The sequence below is a fragment of the Paramisgurnus dabryanus genome, chromosome 8, assembly GCF_030506205.2.
Source record: "Paramisgurnus dabryanus chromosome 8, PD_genome_1.1, whole genome shotgun sequence".
Classification (NCBI taxonomy): domain Eukaryota; kingdom Metazoa; phylum Chordata; class Actinopteri; order Cypriniformes; family Cobitidae; genus Paramisgurnus; species Paramisgurnus dabryanus.
Window position 1 is genome coordinate 43,511,699 of NC_133344.1, and position 26,167 is coordinate 43,537,865.

The window sequence follows — 26,167 nt, forward strand, 5'->3', positions numbered from 1 at the left end:
TAGCATCATGCTAATCATGCTAGCATCATGCTAGCATCATGCTAATCATGCTAACATCATGTTAGCTTCATGCTAATCATGCTAGCATCATGCTAGCTTCATGCTAGCTTCATGCTAATCATGCTAGCATCATGCTAGCTTCATGCTAATCATGCTAGCACCATGCTAGCTTCATGCTAATCATGCTAGCATCATGTTAGCTTCATGCTAATCATGCTAGCATCATGCTAGCTTCATGCTAATAATGCTAGCATCATGCTAGCTTCATGCTAATCATGCTAGCATCATGCTAGCTTCATGCTAATCATGCTAGCATCATGCTAGCTTCATGCTAATCATGCTAGCATCATGCTAGCTTCATGCTAACATCATGCTAGCTTCATGCTAATCATGCTAGCATCATGCTAGCTTCATGCTAATCATGCTAGCATCATGCTAATCATGCTAGCATCATGCTAGCTTCATGCTAATCATGCTAGCATCATGCTAGCTTCATGCTAATCATGCTAGCATCATGCTAGCTTCATGCTAATCATGCTAACATCATGCTAGCTTCATGCTAATCATGCTAGCATCATGTTAGCTTCATGTTAATCATGCTAACATCAGGCTAACTTCATGCTAATCATGCTACCTTCATACTTAAACATTCTAACAGCCAGATAGCCTACTAAACTAAACTTCTGTCAAACCGTTTTAAACGTTCAAGCTACGCTTTTTCAAGCCAACATAAAGTTTGTCTTCAAACTTTAATATCTAGTTATTATTATTCTTTTTCTGAGACCAAAATTTTAAACACTAACTCGTCCTAGAGCTTTCAAGCTACATGCACCAAATTTTCCACGGACCTTCAGACTGGTCTGACTTAGTGTGCTATATCTTTTCTAACTGATGGGACCTTCCGAATTCCTAAACGGGGGCGCTCAAACACCCCAAATTTCCCATTTACTTAACATGGAGACAAACTTTGACGGGCCATAGCTGCGAGTGAGAAACTTGTAGAAACTTGTGGCTTACCACATTTAAGGATGCTGACAGGCTCTGTAAGAACATACATCACATTAAGGTGTAAGCTATACCCCTGGGGTGTAAGAGGCCCCCAAAATTTCCCATTGCCTTATAATGGGGCAGGAAACATGCCCATATAAGGGAGTAAAAGCGTCCCAGATGGAATATCTTCACTTTAGAGTGTCGTAAAGACATGGGGGTGGGCTCATTTTACTCAGGCATCCAATAGGTCTCTTAGGATCGCCCCAGAGCTATTAAGCCACGCCCCTAGCAACAATTTTGGGTACCCTAGCAACATCTCCCATAGACTACCATTATAAAAAGTCCAGATGGATATCTTTACACCAGAGTGTCATAGAGACATAGGGGTGGGCTCATTTTACTCAGGCATCCAATCAGTCTCTTAGGATTCCTACTGAGGTATTAAACCACGCCCCTAGCAACCAATTTGAGCACCCTAGCAACATAATAAACAAAGCCTTATATCTCTGGATCTGAACATCTTAGAGACATGGGGGTTGGGTCTTTGGGTCATGTTAGCTTCATGCTAGCTCCATGCTAAGTCATACTAGCTTCATGCTAGTTTCATGCTAGATTTATGCTAATTTCATAATAAATCTTGCTAACTTAATGCTAAATCATGCTAACTTCATGTTAAATCTTGTTAGCTGCACGTTAAATAGTGCTAGCTTAATGCTAATCATGCTAGCATCATGCTAATCATGCTAGCTTCTCGTTAAATCGTGCTAGCTTCATGCTCATCATGCTATTCTCATGCTAATCATGCTAACATCATGTTAATCATGCTAACATCATGGTAGCAGGCTGCATATCATGCTAGCATCATGCTAGCTTCATGCTAATCATGCTAGCATCATGTTAGCTACATGCTAATCATGCTAGCATCATGCTAGCTTCATGCTAATCATGCTAGCGTCATGCTAGCTTCATGGTAATCATGCTAGCATCATGCTAATCATGCTAACATCATGCTAGCTTCATGCTAATCATGCTAACATCATGCTAGCTTCATGCTAATCATGCTAACATCATGCTAGCTTCATGCTAATCATGCTAGCTTCATGCTAATCATGCTAGCATCATGCTAGCTTCATGCTAATCATGTTAGCATCATGTTAGCTTCATGCTAATCATGTTAGCTTCATGCTAATCATGCTAGCATCATGCTAGCTTCATGCTAATCATGCTAGCTTCATGCTAGCTTCATGCTAATCATGCTAGCATCATGTTAGCTTAATGTTAATCATGCTAGCATCATGCTAGCTTCATGCTAATCATGCTAGCATCATGCTAGCTTCATGCTAATCATGGTAGCATCATGCTAGCTTCATGCTAATCATGGTAGCATCATGCTAGCTTCATGTTAATCCTGCTAGCTTCATGCTAACTTCATGCTATTCATGTTAGCTTCATGCTAGCTTCATGCTAATCATGCTAACATCATGCTAGCTTCATGGTAATCATGCTAGCATCATGCTAATCATGCTAGCATCATGCTAGCTTCTTCCTAATCATGCTAACATCATGCTAGCTTCATGCTAATCATGCTAACATCATGCTAGCTTCATGCTAATCATGCTAGCATCATGCTAGCTAGCTTCATGCTAGCTTCATGCTAGCTTCATGCTAATCATGTTAGCTTCATGCTAGCTTCATGCTAATCATGTTAGCTTCATACTTAAACATACTAACTGCCAGATAGCCTACTAAACTAAACTTCTGTCAATCCGTTTTAAACGTTCAGGCTACGCTTTTTCAAGCCAACATAAAGTTTGTCTTCAAACTTTAATATCTAGTTATTATTATTCTTCCAACCAAATTTCCGCAATTAATACGGCTCGAACCGCTTAACTTAGAAACTTCATTCAAACTCTCAAACGTGCGGACTATTCGGGAATAGTGTGCTATGACTTTTATAAGCGATCGGGGGTACGGTCTTCGCCCCAGGGGCGAAAAAGCAGCCGAAAAATCCCATTGACTTAACATGGAGACAAACTTTGACGAGTCGTAGCTCAGACCTAGAATTTCATAGAAACTTGTGACTTGCCACATTTGAAGAGGCTGGCAGGCTCTGTCAGAACATACCTCACAATGGGGTGTAAGTTGTACCCCTGGGGTGTAAGAGGCCCCCAAATTTCCCCATAGACTTATAATGGGGCAGGAATCATGCCCATATAAGGAAATAAAAACGTCCCAGATGGGATATCTTTGCAGCGCAGTGTCGTAGAGACATGGGGGTGGGCTCATTTTACTCAGGCATCCAATCAGTCCCTTAGGATCCTTATTGAGCTATTAAGCCACGCCCCTAGCAACCATTTTGGGCACCCTAGCAACATTTCCCATAGACTGCCATTATAAAATGCCCAGATGGATATCTTTGCAGCACAGTGTCACAGAGACATGGGGGTGGGCTCATTTTACTCAGGCATCCAATCTGTCTCTCACCATCCTTATTGAGGTATTAAGCCACGCCCCTAGCAACCAAATATGAGCAGCCTAGCAACATAATAAACAAAGCCTTATATCTCTGGATCCGAACATCATAGAGACATGGGGGTTGGGTCTTTGGGTAATATTAGCTTCATGCTAGCTTCATGCTAAGTCATACTAGCTTCATGCTAGTTTCATGCTAGCTTTATGCTAATTTCATAATAAATCTTGCTAACTTGATGCTAAATCATGCTAACTTCATGTTAAATCTTGTTAGCTTCACGCTAAATCATGCTAGCTTCATGCTAATCATGCTAGCATCATCTTAATCATGCTAGCATCATGTTAATTTCATGCTATATTCATGCTAACTTCATGGTAATCATGCTAACATCATGCTAGCTTCATGCAAATTATGCTAGCTTCATGCTAATCATACTAACATCATGCTAGCTTCATGCTAATCATGCTAACATCATGCTAACTTCATGCTAATCATGCTAACATCATGTTAATCATACTAGCTTCATGCTAATCATGCTAGCATCATGCTAGCTTCGTGCTAATCATGCTATCATCATGCTAGCTTCGTGCTAATCATGCTAGCATCATGCTAGCTTCGTGCTAATCATGCTAGCATCATGCTAGCTTCGTGCTAATCATGCTAGCATCATGCTAGCTTCGTGCTTATCATGCTAACATCATGCTAGCTTCGTGCTTATCATGCTAGCATCATGTAGCTTCGTGCTAATCATGCTAGCATCATGCTAGCTTCGTGCTAATCATGCTAGCATCATGCTAGCTTCGTGCTTATCATGCTAACATCATGCTAGCTTCGTGCTAATCATGCTAGCATCATGCTAGCTTCGTGCTAATCATGCTAGCTTCATGCTAGCTTCGTGCTAATCATGCTAGCTTTATGCTAGCTTTGTGCTAATCATGCTAGCATCATGCTAGCTTCATGCTAATCATGCTTGCTTCGTGCTAATCATGCTAGCTTCATGCTACCTTCGTGTTAATCATGCTAGCATCATGCTAGCTTCGTGCTAATCATGCTAGCTTCATGCTAGCTTCGTGCTAATTATGCTAGCATCATGCTAGCTTCGTGCTAATCATGCTAGCATCATGCTAGCTTTGTGCTAATCATGCTAGCTTCATGTTAGCTTCATGCTAATCATGCTAACATCATGCTAGCTTCATGCTAATCATGCTAGCATCATGCTAGCTTCATGCTAATCATGCTAGCATCATGCTAGCTTCATGCTAATCATGCTAGCATCATGCTAGCTTCATGCTAATCATACTAGCTTCCTGCTAATCATGCTAGCTTCATGCTAGCTTCATGTTAATCATGCTAGCTTCATGTTAGCTTCATGCTAATCATGCTAGCATCATGTTAGCTTCATGCTAATCATGCTAGCTTCATGCTAATCATGCTACCATCATGCTAATCATGCTAATCATGCTAGCTTCATGCTAATCATGCTAGCTTCATGCTAATCATGTTAGCTTCATGCTAATCATGTTATCATCATGCTAGCTTCATGCTAATCATGCTAACATCATGCTAGATTCATGCTAATCATGCTAGCATCATGCTAGCTTAATGCTAATCATGCTAAATCATGTTAACGTCATGTTAGCTTCATGTTAAATCATGTTAGCTTCATGCTAATCATGCTAACATCATGCTAGCTTCATGTTAAATCATGCTAGCTTCATGCTAGCTTCATGCTAAATCATGTTAACGTCATGTTAGCTTCATGTTAAATCATGTTAGCTTCATGCTAAATCATGTTAGCTTCATGATAAATCATGCTAGCTTCATGATAAATCATGTTAACTTCATGGTAAATCATGTTTACTCATGCTAGCTTCATATTACATCATGATAACTTTTTTAAATCATGCTAGCTTCACACTAAAACATGTCAACAGCCAGGTAAACTACTAGACTAAGTTTCTTTTACATTTCTGTCAATCAACTTTTTTGCATTTTCATGCACTGGTAATTCCTTGGGAATTGCATTTCTAGTTTTTGTTAGCTCATCCCAATCCTGTTGTTATGTTGTCTTGTTTACCATTGATTTTGGTTTCATTGTTTTCTTGGTTTTTGTCTCACTTTAGGTCCTGTGTTTAGTGTCTCCTCCTGAGGGTGTCTAGTATCCGCCCTTGGGGGGGGTACTGTCACGACCTGGTCTCTCCATTTCTTGTCTTATCCGAGTTTGAGAGATTAGGTTGTGACAGTACATGTCTGCCCTGAGAGAGTTGTGTGACAGGCCCTTCCGCGGTCCACGTTTCTCTCAGGGTTCGTGAATTGTTTCCCGCTCCCTTATGTTTGATTAGCTTCAGGTGTTTGTTGTTTAGAATTCCCTATTTAATTCCCTTCTGTCCTGTCCTCCGTGCGTTGGTATTATTCTCTGTTCCCTTTCCAGATCCCTGTGTTTACTCTCTGTTCCAGGTCTCTTGTGTAAGTTTATGTAGTTAGTGTTTCCAAGTGTTAATGTTAGTTAGTTAGTTCTCGTGTCTGTTTATTGTTATGTTTTACCCCCTCGTGGGTGTTTTGGTTCTGTCTGTTTGTATGTATTAAAGTATTCTTCATTTTAGTCTGCGTTTGGGTTTTCCTTCGTCTTCCTAGTGTACCAGCCGTGACACATGCGCCCTTAAAGCAGCATAATGAACAACGCGCAACGCGCCACTGACTTTAAACTTTTTTTTTCTGGTCAGTGGCGCAATTGTTTTTTGAAACTGCAAAATAGCATCAGGGATGGTTTGCGCCGGAACACGCTTCTTTTTTTGCGCTGAACTGCCCACGGAGCGCAAGTTCATTCCCTAGTTTGCCGACGTGCGTCTGTGGAGGGAAAAACCCGCTGTGCGCCGGTGCAAAATAGGGCCCAATATGTAAGCTCTCGCAGGCCAGATAAAATGATAGGGCGGGCCAGATTTGAAAATATGAAAATATTATATATTTTTTGAAGGCATATTATAATTTAAAGGCTTTATTTTTACCTGGCATTTGAAAATAACACATTTTTGTGTTGCAATGGCAATACCGCAACACTTTAAAACCGTGTGTTTTTTATAACTAAAGGTTATCATACCGTCAGAATATTATACCGGCCCATGCCTAGTAGAGGTAGCTTAACCATATAAGATAGTCATCTGTTCTGATTCCATGTCATCCTTATCAAGTATTCAAGATTATCAAGATCTCCAAGATGAAATAAATCAATACATTTTTAGATTAGGTCAGCAAAACATTTACATACAGTTTACCTGGGTTCCAGCCACTGATCTATATAAATGACTGGATTGCTCATGACGTCACAATTGTGAAGCCACCGCGCAGCCATGTTGGTATACCCAACCATTCTATTAATTCAATGGACGTTATTAAATTGTAATGATAAAACATCACTTTACTAGTCTCTGTTTTTATATCTGAAGTATCCCTATACATTATTACAATGCAAACGTCCTTCCCTTGTACATAGTTATTTACTGACATTGTACATTTTGCTTTTTAAACTGTTATTATACATTCATCTTTATTATAGTATCAGATCAGCGGACAGACCACAGCATATTTAGTATTAATAACAACGTGCTCATTCTGAAATCTGAATAAATAACATGCTTTGTACAGTGCACGCAATAATTTGCTGGTTTATTAATTATGTTATCTTTTCAAGTTACCTAAACTTAATTAGAGAAATAACGCTGACCGTAGCTGAATGTCAAAAAAACTTTATTTATACCCGTGTCATTAACAGAATGCAGCAGACACACTCAATTCATTATCCTGCCCTATTTAAACATAAACTTGGAAATAACACACAAAATGAACTATTATTTTACAAAATAAACCTTGTGTGACTGATACGCTGTAAAGCGGGTGAAATTAGATCATGTTTTTGAATGGAAGTCAATGATGCCCTCTGCCGGTTGGGTATACCAAGATGGCCGCTCGAACTCTGGGCTGGCTTCACCTCACGCTGTTACGTTCAGCGTTCTATGCCCAATCCAGTCATTTATATAGAAGATCAGTGGTTCCAGCACATGTGGGTATTGAAGGAAACGAAAAGGTAGAAAAGTTTGCAAATGATGCTCTAAAGGCAGATTAAATAGAAATAAAAGTACCATTAAGTCAGAAATTAAAGTTAATATTAAAGATAATATAAACAAACGGTTTCAGGATACATGGGATCAGGAGAAGAAGGGAGACATTTGTATAAAATTCAAAAAGAAAAAAGAAGTAATAGTTAAAAATACAGTGGGTTGAGTAGGCAGAAGGAAAGTATGATCACAAAAATAGGGCACACAAGTTTAAATGGATGTTTAAGAATAATAGGTATCAAACTGGATTATGTTACACATTGTGGAGAGGTAGAGAATGTAGAACACATACTCCTGATATGTAGAGAATACTCTGAATAAAGGAAAGAACTAGAAAAGGCAGCAAAGAATGAATTGTGTGTGGTTTTTTTTTTAAACTATTAGTTGTATTTATTTATTCCCCCCTCCCATTTTATCACCTCCGTAGTAGCGTAATATAATTAATATCCCAAAAAGTTCACACCTCAGTCCAGAAGATGGCGGTAATGTAAAAACTACCGAAGAAGAAGAAAACGCCCGTGACGTCATCAATACGCGCTTACAACAGCACCACAACCTGTCTATGACCACAACACGGGCTCGAGCAGGTATTTTGTTATACGATATTTGCTCGGTTGTCAAATCTTACGTGACGTGATTTATGTATTAGTGTTTATTGTTCTTCAGTGATTCCTTATACAAATTTATGTGTGCTGCGCTTAATTTTTGTTTATGTTTGCAACAACGTGAAAAAAGACAACGAAAAAAACACAACAAAAGGTGTGCTTATGCTCAATCTGTTCTATTGGTTCACATTAGTGAATTTATGCTTGTTATAGACATTAGCATACGAATGCTACACACGGAATGAACATCTGTAGATAAATCTAATCTATAATCTCAGTATCCCAGTTTAAATGCGAATCTGAATCAGTAGCAAGTAATTTACTAATGATATCATCTTTCTAACGTTTAAGTTACTTTTAAACCCCAAATGTGTTATAATTTACTCAAGGTCGTGTTGTTTTCAACTTGTAATATACAGTACAAGAGTGTTTTTATTCTGTAGAAAACAAATGGCGACTTTTTAAAGACTTTCTCATATAATCGCACTAATAATATGAGCAGGAGTGTCAAGCTTATTAAATATCAACAAAACACATAACAGTCAGCCACATCAGGTAATGTCACGTTAATCATGGATGCAGCGTTGATATCCCATTCTCAATTTGCCAGAGAATTTTTGTAAATGCAAATGAACTTTTAAAGATTCTTCAGGAATTCCCTTTGTGTCCCTCACGTTTGACTGTCTTTTGGAAGTCAGAGACTTATCTGTCAATTCCTGGAGTGTTAACTTATGTCTTGTGTGTGTGTATTCAGGATCAGGATGTCACGATGGGCCGGTGGTCACGCTGCACCTGTGCTCTGTGCTGGAGTTTGCTGTGGATCAGAGCAGCTGCTAGCCACCGGAGCAGAAGCGGGTGAACTGACTGTGTGGAATCACAGCGGATTACCACTGTCTAAACTGCATGTGCGTAACCGTGAAGACGTTACATGCGTGGCGTTTTCCCCGTTGGCGCCCTGCATGCTGTACGCCTCTCACGGACAGAGCGTCAGCATACTCGACCCCAGGAATCTCAATACGACTGTGACAGAACTGCAGAATGTAGTTGAGGAGGAGATCAACTCTCTGTCTGTGAATGAGGGGGGCGGCGTTCTCGCTTTGGCTGATGATTCTGGAGTCGTGAGGATCGTAGACCTGCAGCTAGAGAAAGTTACCAGGACGCTGTGGAAACACGACAACATCTGCTCATCCGTGACGTTTCGCCCGCACAGACCTCAGAGCTTAGTGTCTGCAGGACTCGACATGCAGGTAATAAAATGAAAAAATCGCACTGAGAGCGCTGTCAGATGTCTAAGGCTTCATGTGCAAGGCCTACAAACAAACTCTCCAATCAGGGCTCATGGGTTTCCCTCCCCTGGAAGAATTGTTTTTAATCTTAAAAGTTAGTTATTGCACGAGCTAACACCAATTAAAAATAACCAAGACCTTGGTACAGTATGCTTAAGCGTTACTGTAAAACATTTTGATATGTGCAGCATAAATGCATGCAGCTGCGTTCAACACATCCTGAATGACCCCTAACAGAGGTGTGTTTGACATCATGTGCACTGCGCAGACTGATCTGTTTACATAACCGTGAGAGAGATTTAAAGGCATATTAGTAGCCATTTGCTCTGCAATCGCTGACGTGCTGCTTTAATGTCATAAGCCAACTGATCTGCACAGTGCGTGTGATTTCAAACACACATAATAGTGTAAGTTTACCCATTAAGCCCATGTACCCTTTAAGCCTTATTTGTACTTCAACGGCAAATTATAAAAAGAGAAAATCATATTTTATGCTGCTCTAAGCAATTCAGTGATTTGTTAGTTCACTGATTTTTTTGCAAAAAGTGTCACTTCACCCATTTGCATTAAGCTTTGTATTGTTAGAACCCCAGCCAGTCATGTTTTTGAATGGTCGTGCATCATTTCCTCAATTGCCGCTGAGACAGGAGAAATACAGATTTCAGTGTTGCACTTCCTTCTTTCAATGATGTAAAAATCATAATTTTGCATCATTGAAAGAAGGAAGTGCAATATCTTTGTTGAGGGGTTAAGACTACACAAAGCCCTTTTCTTTGTCAAATAGGCACCAAATTCTAAATGTATGTTACTTTTCGACTACAAATATGACACACTTTCAATAAAGATTAATATTTCTATGAGTGAAATGCTCCTATAACAATCACATTTGTCAATGAGCACGTTTACATGGACAACAATATTTGGTTATTATTATTTAGAGAAAGACAATACTCTGATTAAGAAACTACTAGGGCTGTGCAAAAAATTGCCTGGGATTCTCGTGCGTGTTATATCAGTAAAGCGGGTTTTGTGATTAGTAGTACATCGCCATCAGCTGCTTTCAGATAGAGCAGCATTTACTACACAGAGATTATTGGAGTAGATTTACCTCGATTATGAACATGATTTTGCCTATCTTCTCTTTGAAATACGGCTCTGTGTAGTAAATGCTGCTCCATCTGAAAGCAGGTGATGGCGATTTACTCAAGGAACCGGCTTTACTGATGAAACACGTATGAGAATCGCAGGCATTCTTAAACAGACCACGCGATCGATCACAGAATCACTAATGCAACAATTGATAAAACTTATACATTTTAATCTAGTCTATTTAATCTAAATCATCTACCTACTCTTATCTACACTGTGTTCTAACTTATTATGCATGTCACATACTGTATCAGTAAGATATTAGTAAAACAATTCATGTTTTAAAGTACTTGCTTTGTATTTTTCCCCATATATTTTTAGCTAACTGGTATCAATCTCAGACAGGATTACTTATTAGTTTGCAGGGTGATCTTAGAAAGAGAAACCCACTTGAAAAAGTTGTTCCACATTTTTAAGCAAGTTGCAACTTACAATATTGGTATGGAAACAGATATTTCTAAAGACAAAGAAGTGTGCATTATCTTAAAGTTATTTATTTCCTATAACAATTTATATTTGGCGGAACTAAACAGAAATCATTGAATTATTATAAGATTTATGAGTGATTCACTGTACAGGATTTGACAATATTCTTAAATATTAGGAAAAGACAACAATAAAAATGTCACTGCTGAGAAGCAAACATGCTGGTGTCTCTGGAATACTTACCCGTTTCATATCCCTATCGTGTTTATATACATATATATATATATATATAAATATATATGTATCTCTCTCAAGGGTTTTTCTCCTTCTAGGGTTTTTTTCATCTTATGGAGAGTCAGCCAACAGTGGCTTAACTTAGCACTTTCCTGTATACGTTACATTATTACTACACTCGTCAACATTGGCTTAACTTAGCACTTTCCTGTATACATTACATTATTACTACGCTCGCTTGTACGGTTTATTCTTAGCCGCTGTGTTCTCCTTATTAAATTATCTATCGATTTTTCTGTGTTTTCCCCTACATCTATTCATGTAAAGCTGCTTTGAAACAATTAAAGGAATAGTCTACTCATTTTCAATATTAAAATATGTTATTACCTTAACTAAGAACTGTTGAATCATCCCTCTATCATCTGTGTGTGTGCACGTAAGCGCTGGAGCGCGCTGCGACGATACGATAGCATTTAGCTTAGCCCCATTCATTCAATGCTGCCATTTAGAGATAAAGTTAGAAGTGACCAAACACATCAACGTTTTTCCTATTTAAGACGAGTAGTTATACGAGCAAGTTTGGTGGTACAAAATAAAACGTAGCGCTTTTCTAAGCGGATTTAAAAGAGGAACTATATTTTATGGCGTAATAGCACTTTTGGGAGTACTTCGACTCGCCTGAAAAGTCCGCTCCCCTTCTCACTCTCATAATGGGAGAGGGAGGGTGTTACTGCGCCAAGTCGAAGTACTCCCAAAAGTGCTATTACGCCATAAAATATAGTTCCTCTTTTAAATCCGCTTAAAAAAGCGCTATGTTTTATTTTGTACCACCAAACTTGCTCGTATAACTACTCGTCTTAAATAGGAAAAACGCGCTTACGTGCACACACACAGATGATAGAGGGATGATTCAACAGTTCTTAGTTAAGGTAATAACATATTTTAATATTGAAAATGAGTAGACTATTCCTTTAACAATTGTGAAATGTGCTATATAAATAAAATTGAATTGAATACAAAGAAGCCTTCAATACTGGGTCCTTCAGTGCATGAAGTTGTATATTAACCCCACCCCCAAAACTAAAGCTTAGAAAAAGAAAACATTTGCTGTGACCTCAGAATACATGAAGTTTTTAAACTTTTTATTCATTGACATGCAATAAATGCACTAGTATATTCTGGATTGCCGGAAATAAAGACAGAAAATATGCATAGACTTAAAAGTTTAATGAATGGGAGATTTAAAGTCATTTAAAAAATATGTTCATTTTTTCTGATAGACTTTTATTTTGACACGGTGATCTGTTATGATAGAGTAACCATGGTAACGAAGTCTTGGGTTGTGGAAGAACCGCGTGGGAACAACACAGAAGCTGAATACTTTAATTCGGAGGCTTGGAAAATAACATTAGGAATGCGTGGATAAAGGTTGTTTTTGAAGAGTTCCAGCTCACGTGGGGAGTGTTTGATTGTCGTGGAATTTTAGCCGCATCAAATAATACTCACTAAGAGTCAAAGTCAAGGATCACACAGACACACTGTCGACAGAATTTTCTTTGTCTGAATTTTATATATTCTGCAGAATAGGCTCTCACCCCCGTGGTGCTAGAAGTTTAAAAACCTAAGAGCCCCGTTTACAAGGTTGAGCACATATTTATAGTAAGATACTGAAAAAACACAGTCATCCCATCTCCGCCCATGATCCAAAGATTTCATCATAGTTCCAGCGTCACTTAGAAAATAAACCTTCAATTTATCAATGACTAAGAAACATATCAGTTGAAGCACATCTGGTCAAATAGAAGAAATTATTTTGTTCTCAGTGAAACTCCACCGTTTACTGAGTTTTTCCACTTGTTCATCATTTGTTACTTATGTCATTCACTAGCCCCCCTTTATCTTATCTGGTAGGACTTTGCATAATGTTCTAGTCTTTGGACATTTTACTACTGAACAGATGGAAAGAACAGAAATCTTTCACTAGAACAGAAGAAACAGGATTTTGCATTTAACAATTATAAGTTCATAAACTATAATTAAAATGAAAATAAAAAAATCTTCCACTACACTCCTCCCTTTTTATGATTTATTCCTAACTTCATGATTCTCATCGTTACATAGGGTCTTTTTAATTGTAGTGAAGATGTTGAGCACAGTTAGAGTTGGGGTCGTGCGCCCTTGATGATTCCTTTGGATTTGTGGTGAAGAGGTTGAGCACAGGTATAGTTGGGGTCGTGTGCCCTTGATGATTAATTCCCTCTGTAGATTCGGGTATGGTAGCACCACACCACGCAGTCGGTTAGTCATCCTCCCTTTGGATCACCCCTTGGATTCCAGCACCAACCCTTCGGCAATGGGCAGCGTGCACCCATGTGGCACGCTCTGCGATCTTTACGGCGGTATGCGTTGTCAGCAGAACCTGATAGGGCCCATCCCACCATCAGGCTTTCCAGGATTTCCTCCTGAGGTTCTTTACCACCACGTAATCCCCTGGTTTGATGTTGTGTAATGGTTTTTCTACTGGACGGGTTAGGCCTGTTTTTACCTGCTTTGGAGATATTTTGAAATACAGAGGACATAGAAATACAATACTGCAACATGTCATTTTCATTTTGAAGAGTATCGCCTGTCACCGTGGTCCCCATGTGTCAACCTAGGAAAATGGGAATAAAAATGTTTAGGTAAGCAAGGTTTTTGATTTGGACCCATCCAAATCCCTTCAGGAGTTTTGGTTGCTTCACACGATTTCCATAGAGCTGTTTCTGTTGGAAGAGAAAATGTATGCATGGTTATTAATGACTCCTGTGCTGTTTCAGCTTCATTTTCCTGGGAAATCTGCGTAAGAGAAAAGATTTTGTTAGTAGAAATGAGAGATGCTTCCGCATCTGAGCGTGCATTTCCTCTGGAGATCACGTCCTGTTCCTTGGTGTGTGCTTTGCATTTGCACACAGCTATTTGAGAAAGGAGTAAAATTTGTTATAGGAGAGAAACTGTCAGTAAAATGAGCAGTCAATGTAAATGGTTATAGATTGATTAGTAGAAAGTTGACAAGCTTGTGTTAGTGCATGCAATTCAGCCACCTTTGCAGATTTGTGAGGTGGTAAGCATCCGGATTTCACTACTTCAAAGTCAGACACAACTGCCCACCCCATCCTATTTATGCCTCTGTCATCTCTGGAAGAGGAACCATCCACATAATATGTGAGGGTGCATTTAGGTATGGGTGTGTCAGCAAGGTCAGGCCTTGGTGTACATACTTCCCGTAGGGCAGACAAACAACAATGCGGTGTACCTTCACCAGGTGTAGGTAACAATGTCGCCGGGTTTAGCACTGTACATCTTTCAACTGTGACATTAGACATCTGTAACAATACACAGGAATAACGCAGCCATCTTGCTGCAGACAAGTGAGATGTGCGCTGTCCAAGCAGTATATGAGACACAGAGTGAGGAAACCAACAGACGCAGCTGTGCGTACCCCACAAACTCACTGCACGCTTGTACAGCTTTTTCCGCAGCTGCCACTGCCCTGAGACATCCTGGTAGGCCCCTGGCCACCGCATCAAGGCGTCCTGAAAAATATGCAACTGGTCTCAACTTGTCACCATGTTCTTGTAACAAAACAGAGGTCATACAGCCATTCCTTTCATCCACTGTTTGGATAAAAGGCTTTTTTGGATCTGGCAACCCCAAAGTGGGTGCCTGCTGTAATGTCTGTTTTAGTTCCACAAATGCCCTTTCAGCCTTCTCTGTCCATTCTACCTTCTCTGATGGTGCCAAAGGTTTCTCATAAATCATATCATGCAATGGTTGTTGCATCTCAGAATAGTTAGCAATAAAAGTCCTGCAATAAGATGTCATACCCAAGAATGACATCACCTGTTTCTTTGTAATGGGTTTTGGTATGTTAGCTATTGCCTCTATTCTCTTTGGAGAGAGAGGCTTACCCATTGGTGTAATTTCATATCCTAGAAAGGTTACTTTCTGGACTGAGCACTGGACTTTATTAGGGTTTACCTTATGACCTTCCTTAGCTAGATGAGTAAGCAGCCGTATGGTGTTGTCTGTGCACGATTGCTGAGTCGGTGCTGGCACCAAGAATTCATCCACGTACTGCAATAAAGCAACATCATCATCCAACACAAGTTTCTGTAATGAACAATGCAATGCAGAGTTTGTAAATAGTGCGGCTCTCGCTGTACCCCTAAAATGTAAAATCAAGCTAAAACTGGCTATTAGAATCGACAGGAACTCTGAAGAATGCACTTGAAATATCCACTACAGAAAACCACTGGCCGTCAGCTGGTATCTGTGAGAGAATTGTGTAAGGGTTTGGCACGTGAGGTAGGGCTGCACGATGTTGGGAAAAAATTACATTGCGATAGTTTTCCCCCAGACGATGTACATTGCGATGTTAAGAGCCATTGATCCAGGCTAAAGTAAATATGTACCATTCCAAAATATTAATGATTTCACTAATAAGCAAGCTTTATTTCAAGTGACAAAAATGTCACTTAATATTTTTATTCCAAAATTAGAACATTTCTGTAAACACTAAAGCAGAACACATTTTTAAATAAAACAGCAGCTTTACACCAACCCCCCTGATTGGTTAACAACAACATAACTTAAAATAAATATATTTCTATCAAACAACTTATAAGCATTTTGATTCACAATCTTTCAAGTAAACTTTTCTTAGCCAAAGTGCCAAAGTAAAACAGTGTTGGTCATCATAATCATGGCTAAATATATGAAATAAACGTAATAAAATAAAACTTTAATATATTTTGTATTAGAGAACATATTCCTGTAAACAGAAAAGCTAAACACATTTAAACAGCAGCTTTACAACACCAACCCCCCTGATTGGTTCATAACATAACTAAAATATTTTTTTTATAAAACAACTTATAAGCATTTTGGTTCACAATCTCTTGTTTTTTAGTCAACTTTTCTTAGCAAAAGTGCCAAAGTAAAACCGTGTTGGTCATTATTATAATCATAAACAAAATGAAATAAAACTTCTAAACTGAGTATTCTTTAGCATGATCATGCATACATATGTATGCTGAATGCTTTGCTTACTCAAGGTTTTTAGCTAAGAACACAAGTCTATCAACCTTTGCAGGCTTGAGACAGGTTCGTTGGCAAGTGACGATGTTGCCACTTGTACTGAAAAGTCTCTCTGACGGCGAGCTTGTTGCAGGAATACACAGGTATCTGCGTGCAAGTCTGGCAAGATGAGGAAAGCTTAGTTTGTGTACTTTCCACCATGCAAGTGGATCCTCCTCTTTGTCTATTGGAGGTGTTAGCAGGTAGGTGTTTAACTCTGCTTCCAAAGCATCCTTTACGGTCAGAGACGAATCACCCTTTGCTGCAGTTTCACTCTGTTTAAAGAAGCTTCCCAATGACTTCTTTGCTTTCTTTTCCTGGGGTGCACTAACATTTGGCTCCACGTCAGTGCTGCAGCTTGATTTCTCCTGGCATTCCATCATCAGTGATGACACTCTAGCTTTAACTTGGGTCTTCTTGTCTGCACTGATGAAGTCCATCTTGAACCGGGGGTCCAAAAAAGATGCCATATCTAGCAGCTTCTGAGTTTCATCATCTTCGTATTTCTCATTGAGGTAGTCCAGCATCTTCTTCTTTATGTTCTTGGTCAGGTCTGTGTCATCTTCTCGCATTTCCAGTAGTGAAGTGTTGAAGAGCTGAAGAACTGGCTTTACAAAGGAGACACTGACGTATTCATCTCCTGAAAGTGCATCCGTGAAATCCAGCATTGGGCCCAGTGACTTGCTTACCGATTCCAGGACATCTATATCCTGCCAGGTTGGAATCAGATGCCGCAGCTTCTTGTCTGCAGACAGGACCTGAGTTAAAGCCTGCTGCTGCTCTAATATCCTGCTGATCATCATCTGCCTGGAACCCCACCTTGTTTGGCATTCTGAGATGAGACAATGTGATGGTAGATTGAGTTCCTTCTGGACTTTTGCCAGGGCATCGCTGGCCTTCCAGCTGTGAGAAAAGTGGCTCACCAGCTTCTTGCAGAGTCCTACAGCACGATCAATGCGGCCATCCTTTTTCACTGCGTTTTCTAAGCAAACAAAACATTGCAAACTTTAATTATAGAAGTTAAATATTTATTTTAATTATACATTTTGATACAGAAATAAGTTCATATGCAAAAGACCTTGGTTTATGTAATATATTTATCTTATAACTGCTTTTTATAACATTTTAATAATGCTATTGTATGCATTCTATAGTTATACAGTACAATGTCATATGATGCATGTAATTTCTGTGCACTGTTCATCCATGAAATGTTTTCATTTTCGGTCATCTCTAGAGGGCACAATAACCTGTTTTATTTTATACAATGTGCTCATAAAACTATTTTTTCAATGATTCAATAAATTGTTTAAAATTAAATGTTTAGTGTCTGTATTTTTTCTTACGTTTTAAAGCTCTACGTACACACATGCAACAAATTCATCTTACAAGTTTTGTCAGGTTCAGGACAGGTTATCAAGTAAAACAGCTGAGTAAAAATGTATATTTATTTAGGATAAAGATCATGGTCGTTACTCACCAACTGCAAGATGCAGTCTGTGGCCGAAGCATTGTAGCCTGGTCCACTTGTTCAGATCGGCAGCTTTTACCATGTTCGCTGCATTATCTGTTGTCATGCAGACTTGACGTCTCTCATCTAAGCCCCAAGCGGACACCGCTTCTCTCAGGGCCTCTGCGATATTCTCTGCTGTATGACTTTCCGGGAAAAATGCCGTCTGCAAACAGCGACTTTTTAACTCAAAGTCCTCTGTGATGAAATGGACCGTCAGACTCATGTAGGGCTCCATTGTCCTGCTGGACCACAAGTCTGTTGTGATTGCGTAGTATTCCACGTGCGATAGTTCTGTTTCAATCTTAGATTTGCATTTTTCATACAGCTCTTTTATTGCAACTTGGGAAAAATATGTGCGGGATGGTATAACATACCGTCTGTCAAGCGTTCGGATCATTTTCTTAAATCCCTCTTTGGTGACGGTATTTAATGGCAACATATCTTTAGCTATATGAAACGTTATTGCATCGGTTATTTCTTTCTGTCGTTGAGAGCCTTTCTGGTAAGGTGTCACGCTGGCAAAGGCATCACAAATATTTGTTTGTTTGGGTTGACATCCAGTCCCAGATTTGACTTTGTATTCGTCGTAAAGAGCTTTGTAGTGCCGTTTTAAGTGGTCAGACAAATTGGTGGTGTTTCCTTGTTTTGTGCCCACAACTTTATGACACTCAATGCAAAGTACCTCTTTTTGGTCAACATCCTCCTTTTTGTAGCCGAAATAATCCCAAATAGATGATTTCGACTTTCTTTTTGGTACAAAATCACTTTTTTGCGGCGGATCCTCTTCGTCGCGCATTTTAGCAGTGAATTTTTGCTGTGAACTGTGAGCGTGAGCAGCGTCACAGCGAACCAATCACTGTGCAGGCACGCGGAACGTGCATGTCACCCCAGCAACAAGCCATACGACAAACTCGTGTTTACTGTGTGTGCTATCTTGGTGCTACTGTTCTCTTAATACACCATGGGCTACTACCTTTCACATCGCATGTTACGGCGATGTGACTATCGCTCACGCGGACATCGCGATGACGATGTTAAAACAGAATATCGTTCAGCCCTAACGTGAGGTGCCCTTGCTTGTACTGCAGCATTTCCTGCTTGGAGATCTTGAACTAACCTCCACTCTGTGGGCTGACCTGCATCCCTGACCTTTTGTACAGGAAAAATGGGTGTTCTCACAGGTGAGTGTGGGCAGGGAATAATTATCCCTTTTTCCAATAAGGCCTGAAATACTGGCCTTATTCCCTCAAGCGCCTCCCTTTTCAGAGGATATTGGGGTTTACATGGTCTATAATCACTCTTTGGGGTGATAGTTACTGGTTCACACCCTTTAATCAAACCTACATCATACTTGTCTTTAGCCCACAGGTAATCAGGTACATGGTCAAGAACTTTTTGGGGTAAATCAATACTAGCACACGTCATGTGTACTGACAAACTGCTTTGTGAGTTGAAATCTGCAGAAACAGCTTTCTGTATTACAACTCTCTCTCTCTCAGCCATGAAAAAGCAGCATAATCTCTTCTGTGTGCTGATAACTGCTCTGAGAACTGTATGCTATCTGCCAATGGTTCCCAATCAACAGCCTCACTGCAGGCCTTTGCAAATTCACCTGCTTTTTCTAACGGCTGACTAGTATTTTTTGCAATGGAGATGTGGGGTATTGAATTGTCAACATCAAAAATTTGTTCCTGCTTTCCTGTCAACTGAACGAGTGCCACACACCATGAGTCATTCCAGCATATATGGGTTAAAGTCAAAACCCTCTGTCTTTACAGAAAACCATCTCTCTTGCCACTCTCTCTCTGTTATTTCAACAGCATGAGCATGCAATCCATGTTTTCAGCTGGAATGACCTCGCTGGCTTGTGGCAATCTTATCTTCCCTTCAGCATGCAACTCTTCATTTAGAAAGGCCCATTCATACACATATAACAGAGACACACACATAGACAACATTCTGGGATCCCAACAAGAAATATTCAGGCCTTGGTTGTAGGGCTGCACGATTAATCGTTTTTGAACTGAAATCGCGATGTGAATGGATGCGATTTTCGAATCGCAAGAGCTGCGATTTTTTTCGATTCAAAACTATCAAATATAACAATCATCTAGTACGCAGTTTTTGACAGTTCGCTTCATGCGCATTTTACGTTTGATGCAGTTTAAACCAATAGAGTGCATTAACACTGAGGTGCTGACTACACGTCAGATAACACCATTAGGAAAACATGAGCGAGCAGCAGTTCAACTCCTCAACAAAGTGTACGGCCATATGATTTCCGCGATGCGGAAAACACCAACAGAATCGCGAAATGCATACTAATGGAATTAACTGCACAACGCGGAATGTCATGAAGTTGGCAGGTTTTGGATTCAGTCATTTTAAAAACCCATTATAACTCATTAACCGGCAAATGAAAGGACAGAAATGCGCGAAAACATTTCCCTTTTGTGTAATGTTGGACTTAAAGAAAGGTATATACGTCCGTTTCTCGTCATGCATCGCAAACAATGGCAAGCGCCTCATCAGACTATAAGCAGGTTTATAGCCCGGAACACAGCAGACGAAAGAGGTACAGTATACTTTCTTGCACCCGCACATCTGCACCACTTTGAATATTTACAGGCACGAGGGTTCATGAAGCGCGCACACAGAGAGCAGTCAGCACACGCGTGATCACTAAACTTAAGTTTTCTTTCTTGTCTAAGTGAACATAAACAGCTGGATGTTTATCAGTATATTGAAGCAGAGCAGTTTTAAAGCTGTCTTGTGTCTTAAAGTGACAGACAGTAACCTGGTGCTTTCTGTGTCAGAAATGTTTATTACACACCAAAAATTAAAATCACTCCTTAATCTTAACTGTACAAGCTTCTGCAGCTCCACATTTAAAATCGTACAGTGAGGACTGTGCAGTGTTTTATTTGTATTTTTTGCTTATGTTAAATCATAGATTCTAATAACTAATATATTTACATTTATTACAGATGCCTGAAAAGTAAAACAAGATGAGTATAGTCTTATGATTAAAAGAAAAAACTAAACATTTGCTTGTCAGAAGCATTGTTGTAGTGACAGCCAAAATACATTGGCCTATATGTTATTTTAAATAAAACTTTCAATAAATTTTTGTTAAATTGTATTTTAATGTTCTTAGATAAAAAAAAGTTTGTCTGCAGAAGAGCAAAGTCCTGCAGACAACTTGGTACAATGTCTAAGAGGTTTTAAATAAACAGTAGCACAGCATCTTTCTTTGGTGCTATTAAAACCACCACAACAAGCCTGGATGTAGCTCTTTTATTATATACTAATGAATCGCACTTTAAATCGCGAATCGCAATTTTTATCAGAAAAATCGCAATTAGATTTTTTCTCCGAATCGTGCAGCCCTACTTGGTTGTTACATAAGATGCTAGCATTCATTTTACACATCAAATCCCTCCCCATGAGGTTTACCGGACACGCGTCAGATACAAGGAACATATGCATAAACTCATTACCGTCATGCATACAACAGAGTGGAGCAGTAAATTCTTCCCTCACTATATGCCCCGAAGCACTCATAGATGAGTTAAACTGCCCACTCAAGGTGACAAATGGGATTTCATCTTTGCGTATGACAGAGTTGGTTGCACCAGAGTCTACCATAAACAACAATGCCTGTCCCTCAACCATTATTTCTTCGAGAGGCAGTTTAGAGTATGCTTCTCGATCAATTTTAAGCAAAGCAAGTTCTTCATTGCATAGAGCATTCTTTCCCTTTCACACACATCAGAAAAACAGAATTAGCAAGCAGATAATATGGCATTTGAAACGCAGAAAAAACAAGATTGGACTTACCCCCTTCCGTCCGATTCTCTCTTTCCCCCTCCTGGCTTCAGTCCCCTTTTTCTTTACACCCCGCAAAGTTTCCCGCATCCGCCTGGGATTCTGGTTGCTCTTGAGAATTCAGGAAATGAAAACATTGGTTTTTCAAGTGTTCTTTCTGTCCGCAATACCAGCAAATCTTCTCTCTCTGATTTTCTTGCCACTGCTTTCGCTCTTTTTCTCTCTTTCTTTTTGTTGCCAGTTCTCCTGGAAACGTTGTCCTTGTGAAGGGAAACTGTGCTGATTATGTCGTTGCTGGCCCCATTCGCTTATCTTGACAAAAGCTGAAGATAGTTGTTGATTTGCCTTTCTCTGCTGCTTTCGTTTTGTCTTCATGCAGGCGTTCAGCATGTAGAGAATGTGTAATGACCTCACTCAGCTTTCCTGATTCCCATCCAATGCAGGTTTGCTTCACCTTTGTTGAAATTTCAGGTTGAAGTTCCCCGAGGAACATTTGCTTTAGGTAGGATTCCCAGGATGTAACCTCTCCTGTGTTGATGTTTTTATCTGGACTTCCTCCTCTTCCTCTTCCAAGATGCTGTCGAGGAGGATTGGTGGGTTTAGCCCAGGTGATAGTTCTTGTGCTGGCGGTGGCGGGGGTGCAGTTGGTATTCTTGGTAATGCTTCTTGTGCGGGTGGTTGTGGGAGTCTTCTTGGAGGGGGTTGGAGATCACCGTCTAGAAGAGGTACCTTTGTATAAGAGAAATGTACCCCAGGTGGGGTACGTGCAGGTGCATATGGAGGAGGAAAAAAAAAGAAAGTTAGGTTCATCATGTAATGAATCTGATGTAGGAAAACATTATGCTTAATGTTTACCTCTGACTTAGTCTGAGTCAGTTCGTCCTTGGTCTTTATCTTACTCTGTGCTCTCATTTCTCTGCCATCCGCAATGATTTTTTCCCTTAATAAAGTGAGTGCTTTTACACTCAGTGTTCCTTTAGGAGGAAAATCATACCTTTTCTCCCAGATTTTACGCTTTCCAACGCCCCTGTGCTCTTTGATTTGATCACTCGAGTATACACACCATTTTCCAGATCCATTGACTTTTACTCTCTTTCGAATTACCCTGACCCATGGTCACGAACGAAATAACGCTTACCATATTATCTATTCAGATGCCACCACAACGGTTCTTTTCCAGATTCCGTCAGCCTTGACATCAGAACTGGTTGAGACTCTCCCTTCCCTTAGGCCTGGGGTACGGAGCCCGAGACCTCTTGTCTCAGGGGTGATCAGTCAGTCTCTCCCAAACCTGGAGTCTACAGCTGTGGAATCCGCATCCTCGTCGCCATTATTGTCGTGGAATTTTAGCCGCATCAAATAATACTCACTAAGAGTCAAAGTCAAGGATCACACAGACACACTGTCGACAGAATTTTCTTTGTCTGAATTTTATATATTCTGCAGAATAGGCTCTCACCCCCGTGGTGCTAGAAGTTTAAAAACCTAAGAGCCCCGTTTACAAGGTTGAGCACATATTTATAGTAAGATACTGAAAAAACACAGTCATCCCATCTCCGCCCATGATCCAAAGATTTCATCATAGTTCCAGCGTCACTTAGAAAATAAACCTTCAATTTATCAATGACTAAGAAACATATCAGTTGAAGCACATCTGGTCAAATAGAAGAAATTATTTTGTTCTCAGTGAAACTCCACCGTTTACTGAGTTTTTCCACTTGTTCATCATTTGTTACTTATGTCATTCACTAGCCCCCCTTTATCTTATCTGGTAGGACTTTGCATAATGTTCTAGTCTTTGGACATTTTACTACTCAACAGATGGAAAGAACAGAAATCTTTCACTAGAACAGAAGAAACAGGATTTTGCATTTAACAATTATAAGTTCATAAACTATAATTAAAATGAAAATAAAAAAATCTTCCACTGCATGATTACCTTGTGTACTGTGCGGATTCACTTGTAAAGAAGCACGTCGATGCTGGATTTGCAGAGAGACTTTGATTAAAAGCACCACTAATATTGGATCTGACGAAAATGACACAGCAAGTAAGACATTTTACTTTATTTAAGTTACTGTGTTTCACTATTGCTTTGTTAGAAGAGATCGCTTGATATGTCCTGTTGTAACATCCGTGTCTAAACACGTATGTTCGACTGTTTTAAATTACTAAAAACGATTAATAAAGGTGCAACACTTAAGAATACGATTGTAATTTAACGGTAGAAATATGCAAAGGTAGTGATAAGGAAGGACTTATCAGCTGCAATTTAGATTATGATGCCCGCTTACTGTGTTGTATACGGTAATTTAGGCAAGTTGTGTTTGAACAGTCAAACACTCAACAAAGCTCTTTATCATATAACTATGGTATGTAACGTTACGTGTATCTAAGAGCAACCTCACAAGCACAATAGAAATATACAAAGTTATTGATAAGAGCTTATCAGCCGCAGTTTATAATCTGATGCGCGCTTACTGTGTAGTATACGGTACTTTAGTCACGTCGAGTTTAAAGTTTTGTTTCTACTTTACTATACGTATTGTCATTTATGTGTATCATCTTTAGCACCCAGAATATTTTGTGGCTCAAACATACAGTCTTGTTCAAAATAATAGCAGTACAATGTGACTAACCAGAATAATCAAGGTTTTTAGTATATTTTTTATTGCTACGTGGCAAACAAGTTACCAGTAGGTTCAGTAGATTCTCAGAAAACAAACAAGACCCAGCATTCATGATATGCACGCTCTTAAGGCTGTGCAATTGGGCAATTAGTTAAAAGGGGTGTGTTCAAAAAAATAGCAGTGTCTACCTTTGACTGTACAAACTCAAAACTATTTTGTACAAACATTTTTTTTTCTGGGATTTAGCAATCCTGTGAATCACTAAACTAATATTTAGTTGTATGACCACAGTTTTTTAAAACTGCTTGACATCTGTGTGGCATGGAGTCAACCAACTTGTGGCACCTCTCAGCTGTTATTCCACTCCATGATTCTTTAACAACATTCCACAATTCATTCACATTTCTTGGTTTTGCTTCAGAAACAGCATCACCCCACAAGTTCTCAATTGAATTAAGGTCTGGAGATTGGGCTGGCCACTCCATAACATTAATTTTGTTTGTTTGGAACCAAGACTCTGCCCGTTTACTAGTGTGTTTTGGGTCATTGTCTTGTTGAAACAACCATTTCAAGGGCATGTCCTCTTCAAGTATTTTAACATATGCAAACTGATCCATGATCCCTGGTATGCGATAAATAGGCCCAACACCATAGTAGGAGAAACATGCCCATATCATGCTCCATGCTTCACTGTCTTCACTGTGTACTGTGGCTTGAATTCAGAGTTTGGGGGTCGTCTCACAAACTGCCTGTGGCCCTTGGACCCAAAAAGAAAAATTTTACTCTCATCAGTCCACAAAATGTTCCTCCATTTCTCTTTAGGCCAGTTGATGGGTTCTTTGGCAAATTGTAACCTCTTCTGCACATGCCTTTTTTTAACAGAGGGACTTTGCGGGGGATTCTTGAAAATAGATTAGCTTCACACAGACGTCTTCTAACTGTCACAGTACTTACAGGTAACTCCAGACTGTCTTTGATCATCCTGGAGGTGATCATTGGCTGAGCCTTTGCCATTCTGGTTATTCTTCTATCCATTTTGATGGTTGTCTTCCGTTTTCTTCCACGTCTCTCTGGTTTTGCTCTCCATTTTAAGGCATTGGAGATCATTTTAGCTGAACAACCTATAATTTTTTGCACCTCTTTATAGGTTTTCCCCTCTCCAATCAACTTTTTAATCAAAGTACGCTGTTCTTCTGAACAGTGTCTTGAACGACCCATTTTCCTCAGCTTTCAAATGCATGTTCAACAAGTGTTGGCTTCATCCTTAAAGCGTAACTAAACCCCTGGTCAGAGCCTGACTCCGCCCACTGGCAATATTTGAAAAATGCAAGAAAAGTGGGCAGACCCCAACGGAGATAGAGGGGACGAACTAAGTGTGTTGTGAGATCGTAACAAGGGCGTGGTGAGCTTGAACCTGCTTACGTCACGAGTCATTTTTTGGACCCATCATCCAATAGGAAAATTCAACTGCAATAGCCACCGTTCACCCTGAAGAGGGCAGCACTCAGACGTTTTTACACCATATATTGTAGTATTGAAACACTTTATACCCAAATGTCAAAAAACTTACTAAAATCAATGAACAGCACCAATAAATCATCATTCTTACAGATCATTAACTATAAAAAGTTGGTTTAGGGTTTAGTTACTCTTTAAATAGGGGCCACCTGATTCACACCTGTTTCTTCACAAAATTTATGACCTCAGTGATTGAATGCCACACTGCTATTTTTTTGAACACACCCCTTTCAACTAATTGCCCAATTGCACAGCCTTAAGAGCGTGCATATCATGAATGCTGGGTCT

At 39.6% G+C, this 26,167-nt stretch overlaps 2 protein-coding genes across 3 annotated transcripts in view; one reads left to right on the forward strand and one right to left on the reverse strand.

Moving 5' to 3' along the window:
- Positions 1-8,088: 8,088 nt before the first annotated feature.
- wdr53 (WD repeat domain 53) overlaps positions 8,089-26,167 on the forward strand; it is a 35,238-nt gene continuing 17,159 nt past the window's right edge. Inside the window, exons 1-2 of one of the 2 annotated variants that reach the window (XM_065271182.2) lie at positions 8,089-8,162; positions 8,935-9,427. In XM_065271182.2, the coding sequence (XP_065127254.1) occupies positions 8,942-9,427 (486 nt within the window). In that variant the 5' untranslated portion in view covers positions 8,089-8,162; positions 8,935-8,941. Of the gene's footprint in view, positions 8,163-8,189; positions 8,335-8,934; positions 9,428-26,167 lie in introns of those variants that run through there. The other variant, XM_065271181.2, reaches the window with a different exon arrangement.
- On the reverse strand, positions 16,113-23,768 carry LOC135771632 (E3 SUMO-protein ligase ZBED1-like). Its single transcript, XM_065281951.2, has 2 exons — positions 17,871-23,768; positions 16,113-17,372 (listed from the first exon to the last, which is right to left on the reverse strand). The coding sequence occupies exons 1-2, from the start codon at positions 18,697-18,699 to the stop codon at positions 16,360-16,362; spliced, it is 1,842 nt and encodes a 613-aa protein (XP_065138023.1). The 5' UTR covers positions 18,700-23,768; the 3' UTR covers positions 16,113-16,359.

What these genes read in the sequence shown, in the direction of transcription:
- LOC135771632 (XM_065281951.2), bottom strand. Translation starts at nt 18,699, where the DNA reads ATGCGCGACGAAGAGGATCCGCCGCAAAAAAGTGATTTTGTACCAAAA. An exon ending in CAGACTGCATCTTGCAGTTG is followed by an intron (nt 17,373 to 17,870) that starts GTGAGTAACGAC and finishes TTGTTTGCTTAG; the next exon opens with AAAACGCAGTGAAAAAGGAT.